This window comes from Plecotus auritus, assembly GCF_963455305.1.
Source record: "Plecotus auritus genome assembly, chromosome: 7".
In the NCBI taxonomy this organism is placed as follows: Eukaryota; Metazoa; Chordata; class Mammalia; order Chiroptera; family Vespertilionidae; genus Plecotus; species Plecotus auritus.
The window spans coordinates 86,657,709-86,665,481 of record NC_137774.1 but is presented as its reverse complement, the minus strand read 5'-3'; the positions used below and the strand labels follow the sequence as shown (position 1 = coordinate 86,665,481).

General features: G+C 49.5%; 1 protein-coding gene across 7 annotated transcripts in view; it reads right to left on the bottom strand.

The window, feature by feature from the left end:
• Window positions 1-1,232: 1,232 nt before the first annotated feature.
• Window positions 1,233-7,773, bottom strand: part of CALN1 (calneuron 1) — a 440,008-nt gene continuing 433,467 nt past the window's right edge. For all 7 annotated transcript variants that reach the window (XM_080679981.1, XM_080679983.1, XM_080679985.1 and 4 more), the window contains one exon: window positions 1,233-6,803. In XM_080679981.1, the coding sequence (XP_080536107.1) occupies window positions 6,676-6,803 (128 nt within the window). In that variant the 3' untranslated portion in view covers window positions 1,233-6,675. The remainder of the gene's footprint in view (window positions 6,804-7,773) is intronic.

The following is a 7,773-nucleotide window of genomic DNA, read 5'->3' as shown; positions in this document are numbered from 1 at the left end:
ATAAAAACAAAAAGAAAAAAAAATGACTGAAACCTAGGAGTTCATGCTGTTATGGGCAGAAGGGCTGGAGACTTTGGGGGTTCCTGCAACCACTCTCTTCCTGCCCTGTCCCCCTCATCATGCTTGGCCCACACCTACAGCAGGCCCCTGTGGATTCCTTCACCAATCAGCTAAAATTCCTGACCGTCACCAGAGGTCACACAGCTCCCTTCTGCAAGGTCACAAATAACTGCAAACCACAATCACACACACTAGAACTGCTATTCCAGTGGCCAGACAAAAAGGAAAGAAAGAAATGATTGGAAGTTGTGCTCTTTATTCGGTAGCTTCTTTGGGCTTTCTCAGATGGAGAAACAAGCACCTTTTCCTGGAATCTGGCTTTGTTTCCCCCTACTTCTGCATGTGTTCTGATTCTTGTAACCTGTGGTAAGGTGATCAAAGCCCCTTATTTTTCACACTGGCTAAGCCAAGACATATTCTTGATGCTCCCTTGAATCAGCCAGACCCTAGAAAGTAAATGAAACCTCTTGTCCGCAACACATTTGATATAAGCCAATTTGCATTGTTTCGTCTATAGGCAATGGACACCACACGAGATGCTTTATTACAAATGGCCTCTTGGCACTTGTGTTAAAAAAGGAACTCAGTCACTAATGTAATTCATAGGGGATATAAGGCCCTGTCAAGTATGGGCATTCATTTTGACTTGTTTCAGACAAACGAGTCACAAGGGGAGGGCTCTTCCGGGTCATCTGGTTTACCTTTCCTCTTGCTTTAGAGATGAGAAACCTGAGGCCAAGAAGGGAAGTCACTCAAAATTATCCAGCTGGTGGGTGGCAGGGGCCCTGGGGTCCTGCCTCCTGTGCCCTTTCCAGCTGAAAGAGCTGCCCACACTCCTGGTTCTATGCTCTGCTCTCCTGGCTTCAGTTCAACAGGTCCAAGGCCAGACAGAGAGCCTGGGGGAGGCGTTGGGGGCTTGGCCACTGTCAGCACCCCCCCAAGGAGAGAGGAGCTACCAGCCTGCTCTTGAAATTCCCAGTGCATGTCCTTGGGAACAGGTTGATGGCAGCAGCCCCATGTGTTCCCAAAGCCGACCAGATAGACAGGGAACACATTCAGAGACCAGCCTCTGCAGCCCTTTAAACACTGTCTTTTTCTCTCTTAGGTCCAGGCATGGGGCAACATCACACTTGGATTTTGCATTCCCTGGGGTATTTCTTCCTAATTATTCTGCTCTTCCTCTCCACTGGAAAGTTCCAGCCTCTGCATCCTTTCACTTGGACAATAACTTCTAACAATGTCAGAAGCATCCGCCCATCATGCTCAAGGAAAAGAGGTGGGTGAGGGCTACGCCAGCATCCCAAGGGGGCTCCGCAAGCTACCCAAGGTAGGGGTGAGGGGCAGGAGGCTGGGTAAGTCTTTTCCAGTTTTAGAGAACTGTTTTGTGGGACTGGCAAAACCGGATTCTCTGTGGCTATATTTCAAGCCAACTGAATCAAATTAATTTCACCTTGAAGACTTTCGGAGCATTGTTATAATGTCCTTTGAGACCATATAAAAAGGGCCCCAAATAAATATGAAGTAGAAACCATAGCTGCAAAAGACTGTGTGCAATAGCAATGAGCATAGGATACTAAGAGAAATGCTTGGATGGTTTGTGTACTTGACCTTATTCCTCCAAATCAAGTGTCTCTGGCAAGGCCACTTAACTGAGGACAGTCCCCTGAGTGACTTAGTCAAAGGAAGGATGGTGTGAGGCTGAACAGTTCTGACATTTAAATTGTCATGGAGTCAGGGTCCATAAGAAGCAGCCCAAATCCTCTCTTTTGCCATCACTTTAAGTAATTCAGATTGAAAACCCTAGCTGCTGTTTCTTTTCTATTTCTGATGGATTTTTTCCCCCTATTGGGGGCATTTAGCCATGAGGTGGTGAGGGAGGATGGCTATGGCAAGGCCTCTAGGTTACAGACTTTTAGCCCTGAGAGGTCGCTGAAGAGGCCACGTGACAACTCTGACCTGCGGTCATTTCAGACAGATATTCTGCAGGGAAGGCAGCTCTGCAGTCTCCTAGCAATGTAACTGGTATGTGCCGTAGTCTAGAAGCTTAAGCTCAGCCCATCTGCATTATCATGGCGTTATAGAAAAAGGGGCACCTCCTTTTTACAGTGGGGTTCGGGACCTTCTCTATATATCAGTGGAGCAGGGTGAGTGACGTGATTCCTGTGGGCCTTTGGAGAAATACAGTAGGATGAGCCAGTATGATTCGAGACCTCCAGCTGGGAGGAGCAGCGCTCAGCAGCTTCCACAGGGCCAGAGAGCCAGGCCCCCGCAGAACAGGGTGCCACAGCATTTGGCCACCATGGCTGGGCCAGCCCAGCTAAGGGGTGGAGCTGTGCTGAAGTCACACCTGTACTCTTCTAGTCATGCCTTCATATGGTCCCAGGGAGGCTCTAGCTACTGGTGGAGAGCAAACGTCTTTGATTTATGATCTGAATCTGGACTTAAACCTAGAGAAGGCATTTGGAATAAAATGAATTTCTTCCTCCCAGTTCTTAGATATATCACTTTATGATTCTGTAGATGGGAGGCTGGGAGGAGCATTATTGTCAAACTGTGCTTGCCATCTTTCGTTAGGTTCTTCTGGCTAACTATAGAGAGCAGACCAGCCATTTTCAATCGGTGTGCCGAGGCACCTGATGCGCAGCAAAAATTTTTTAAACATGCACTCACTACCTGACTGTCAGGGGCACTGACCTCTTTTCCCTTAGATTGTCAAATAAAAAAGTGACAACAGCCAACATAATAGCCGTCCAGTGTGCATGAATCAAAATTACACCTATTTTTTTTGTCAGATCAGTAAAAAGTATATTTTTTGGTGTGCCGCAGAATTAATTAGCTTATGCGTGCCATGAGATGAAAAAGATTGGAAATTGCTGGAGCAATTGTCCTGTGAAACCTGAGACAGGAGCAGGTATCAAGAACGAAGACTTGCAGGACACATCTTTTCTACAAATGAAACACCCAGCGTCTTCTGAAACCACTGGACTTGCCCAAGACCACATGTCAACCTCCATTCACTTCAGCTCACATTTCTGGCTCATGGGAGAGTTTCTTAACCGGCAAACAGATGCTTTGGATGATTGAGGCTTAAAATAGTTTTGCCTTCCAGATGACACTTCTGACTTTCCCCCCGGATTGAGAGGTCCTTGCTCTGGGCCCTGGGAGGTGGGGGAGGGGGAGAGTAGGGAGGATGCCACCTGGCTCCCAGGTAGCTCCTGTTCTCCTGAGCAAATGGGAGGGCAGGTTCAAGAACAAAAGAAAAAGGCAGAGAAACCAGGAGATGTTTTAAGGGTAATTTCCCCACAGCAGGATGTGGATGCAGGGAGTCAGGTTGCAATCAGGCAGAACCCAAGCGTTCTTTAAGAAAATGTTCCCTATTTTTGTGTGCCTTGGCGAACTCTGGGTGGAATGCAAGGGTTGCCATGGCAACCCCCTTTTTTTTCCCCTTTTTTTACAGATTGGTCACATGGGACCCACACACACATTCTGGAAGCCACTGCTAATAGTTCTCATGCTGAGTCCTGTTTGGGGGTCCTGTCTGCTTCTGGAGTGATGGGTGACAGCTTCTCTGGGGGCCAAGGGCGTCAGGGTTTGTATTTCTTGTCTCTCAGGCAGAGTGCCTCCTTGATCATCCCTGTGTGGCCTGGGGGGCACCCATTCTTGCAACAAGAATGAGCCAAACTCAATTTGCCAGTCACTCAGAATAGTGTCTATTAGCTAAGAGCACAGCGGGAGAGTTGATGTCCTCCCTCTCATTTCCTGCAGAGGTCACCTCCCACTGGGGCCACAAGGCATGGGGGACCAGGATCTTCTAGAGTCTTCATCCCTGTGGTAAGGATGCTGACAGGTATGGGGCCCTGGAGTGCACGGGTGTGGACAGGACTGGGGGTGGGGCTGGGGGAAGTCAACACCCTCAGCTGCCTGACAAAGACCATCCAGACAAAGCAGCCAGGGTGCAAGTCACTGGGAAGAGGTCTTAGCTCCCAAAATCTCAGGAAGGCCACACACTGAGTTGTCTCCACACACTGCAGCCTGTGGGACACATCTGAGGTTACCATGGAGGAGGTTAACTTCTAGCCCATCGAAGAGAGTTCTGTGGATTCCTTTGTGTCCTCTCTCCCTAGCAACCCCCACAAAGAATGCACTCTCCTGGATTTTCTCTGGGGTAGGATGGCTGTCTTCCTAGTCACTAGGTCACTGGGAGAGGAAAGAAGTCCTCTTTTTGGGGGGGAGGACTTTGTAGAGAACAGGCTGTTGGTGCCTTTCGGGAACTCTTTTACTCTCCACCCCTGCATGGTGGCTAATCTGTCTTCCAATAAAGGCTAACCCTCACATCATCAGGGTCCCCGTTCTCCAGCGGGAGGCGGAAGAACCTGCAGAACAGCAGCCTTTGAAGAAGTATGCTTTCATAGCCCTCAAGTCCAACCTCACCTAGAGCATTGCACTCCCCTCTCGTGGGGCACAGTCCTTTAAGAATCGTCCCTGGGGTCTCTATCTAGTCTACTTAGGATCCTGCACCTCCTCCCCCAGTATAATGTAGTCTAGTGGTTTAGGGGGTCTTTCCCACCTGAGTTCAATCCAGATAGGGAAGGCCACTGCTTTGGGCAGGAGCTAATGATGAAGCTGTCCTATTAGTATCCTATGTTTGGACCTGTTCTTGTTCAGGATTCTGATTGGGGGAGGGGGGCATGGTGAGTCAGGCAAGGGGAGAGAGGAGAGGCAGATGTGCAGGTGTACTGTGGCAGGGCAGGGTGGGCAGGCAGGTTGGTGCTTTCCTGGCCTGGATGTGCGGGGCCCCAGACATGTTCACAGAAAGACTCTCATGCCCCTGGACTCTCAAAAGCTTACACCCGCTCCCTCCTCTGTACTATGGCTCAAACCCTAGTTTTTCTTGTGCTCATCATGGATATTCCCGGTCTCCCACAGTGGGGGAGTTCTACAGCTGCCCCCAGGCTGTTGCCTGAAGCGCGCGCAGAGGTGAATTGGATGAAGACCCTAAACGGAGACTGTGGATGCTCCACGTCTGAGAAGGCAGTAAGGAGAAAGTGGAGAGGAAGGGGAGGCTCGAGGAGAGGTTCAGGAACACACCCCCCACCAAAAAGCCTACCTGGCTGCAGTGAGAAAGGAAAGATTCTGGAACCTCAAAGCTTTCGGATACAAGAGGAGCAAGACAATTCCATCATAGAAATAAAGACCTGAGCTTGGAAAAGTACAAAGGGAAATGTTCCATTGAAAGAGTATTGGCTAACCAGACTATGCAAGCTTGAATAATAGTGGTGGCTGATATGACATGTAGGAAAAGTCAGGAAATTACAGACTTGAAATGGTGTTGGAAACAGACTACTGGATTCAGTTTCCTTCCCCAACAGAAGTATTCTGCAGGCAGGAGTAAATGGCCTGTCCTGCTGGCTAAGCTTATTAACATCTTTTTTTGTTTTGTTTTTCTCTCACGGAAACGAGTCAGTTGCAGGATCTGAATGCCTGAAGATGGTATGGAAAATACAATAGTTTGATCTTTTCACTCTGGATTGTATTCCTCTTTTTATCTGGGGAAGACTAACTTACCAAGCCAACTGTAAGGTGAGAAAAAGGTAAGATGCATGAGGACCTTAACTCACAGAGGTCTTCTGGCAGGGAGATGTGTGCAGGCTCCATTGTTGCGGACGACTGGGGCGTGGGCTGCAACACCTCCTCACCACAAGTCTCAGTCCCCGTCCCCCAAACGACCTCTCCCAACCAAAAGAGGCAGGGATGCGTGTCGGAGGATAAGCTTATATGAGGAGTAAGTGATTAGGGAAGAATGATGCCACACATGAAGAAGCCAGATAGGTACATCTATCTACGTGTCTATGTGATTATAGAGATGCCCACGAGTATGCTTCTTTTTTCTTTAATGGCAGCACAAGCAGCAAAGCTGGGAGGAAGGCTCTCTGCAGATTCCAAAATGCTGGTGCGTGATGGGCTCTAGGAACAGAAAGCCAAGTGCAGATGGAAACCGAGAACTCCCCAGCTCTGCCAACTAGAGTCCTGTAGAAAGGCTGTAAGAACGGAACATGGGAGCAGCTGCAGGCTCCAGGTCCTGCACCCCTCTGACAGCTTTCCCCTCATGCCTTGGGGGCTCCACTAGGTGGAGGAGGAAAGCCAGGGACAGGTGGAGAGCCGCCTCTTCTGTGGCAACCTTGAAGTCACCCCTTGGGTTGCCCTCAGGGGTCTCCAGTTGCCCCCCGGGGCTGAAAGGATGGGGCGGGGAGGTGACTGCGTGTTCACACTCTCCCTTGCTCTCTTACCACTGGCCCGCATGGCCATTGGAATTCCGAGATGAAAATGAAGTTCCTGTTCGGAGTTTCTGCAGGTGGTTGAAGCGATCATTCGGAACTCCTGGCTATTTATTGCATTAGGAAACAAAACCATTAAAGCATTGAAGACAGCCCTTTTGTGTCCCTGCCAAGGAGATGAAGTGGACTTGCAACAGAGGTTGCACTGCAACCTTGGGTTCTTCACCAAACTGTGCCGCGTCTGCATCGTCCAGATCTGCTTTTGTGGAGGAAGAGTCGGCCCGCAGGGCGTGCGCATGCGCAGTGAGCGGGGACCGCAGTGGCTGGTGGCGGGAGGTTGCTACTCCATGCCGCTCCGCAGGATCTGGTTGGCGGCTATCAGCATGACGCTTATGATGAAGGCCATGGCGAAGGCGCAGATGAGGCTCTTCCGGACGCAGGTCTGCCTGTTCTGTTTCTGGGAGTGCACTGGGGGTGGAGGAGAGGAAGAAGGGGAGGGGGAGAGAGGAGAGAAATGACACAGTGAGATGAGACAGGCTGCACCTCTTCCTCAACAAGCCTGAGTCCAGTCCACAGGATGCAGACTGGTCAGGTCAAGTCCACAAGCATTTCTGGGACCACTCTGAACATCGCGTCTTCTGGCAACTGGTATAAAACGGTGAGACTTCTATAACAAAGACCGTGACAAATGTGATGTTCAGGGAGTCAGGTCTAGATTTCCAGATGTAATAAGAGTCCCCGTGACTTTCTGAGGGAGGAAACATGGAACATTTCAGAGTGAGTTTCACAAAGGGCATCATCCGGGCCCTGCTGTGGCCGTTTCTGCAGAATGCCTGGCTGCCACACCTGAGGCGGCTGATCACAGATAGAATGAGGGCCCTGCATAGCCCTGCAGGGCCGGAAGCAACTTACCTTTCCCAGAATTGTTCTTGGGTGGCTGCTGGTCTAAATGACTCTAAGCGACTTCTGGCATTACTTCATATGTGCCCACCAGTGATTCTAGAGAGGGGTCCCTGGGCAAGCAGTGTCTGCATCACACAGGGCTTATTAAAAATGCAGATTTTTAGCCCGGCTGGTGTCCGGTGTGGCTCAGTGGTTGAGTGTTGATCTATGAACCAGGAGGTCACAGTTCAATTCCCAGTCAGGGCACATGCCCAGGTTGTGGGCCCCATGCCCAGTAGGGGGTGTGCAGGAGGCAGCCGATCAATGATTCTCTCTCTTCATTGTTATTTCTATCTCTCTCCCCCTCTCCCTTTCCTCTCTGAAGTCAATTATATATATATATATATATATATATATATATATATATATATATATATATATATATATATATTTTTTTTTTTTTTTTAAATGCAGCTTTTCAGTTGGGGCCTCACCCCAGATCTACTGAGTCAGTGACTGAGGGTTAACTGGGTGATCCTGGTGCATGCTGATGTCT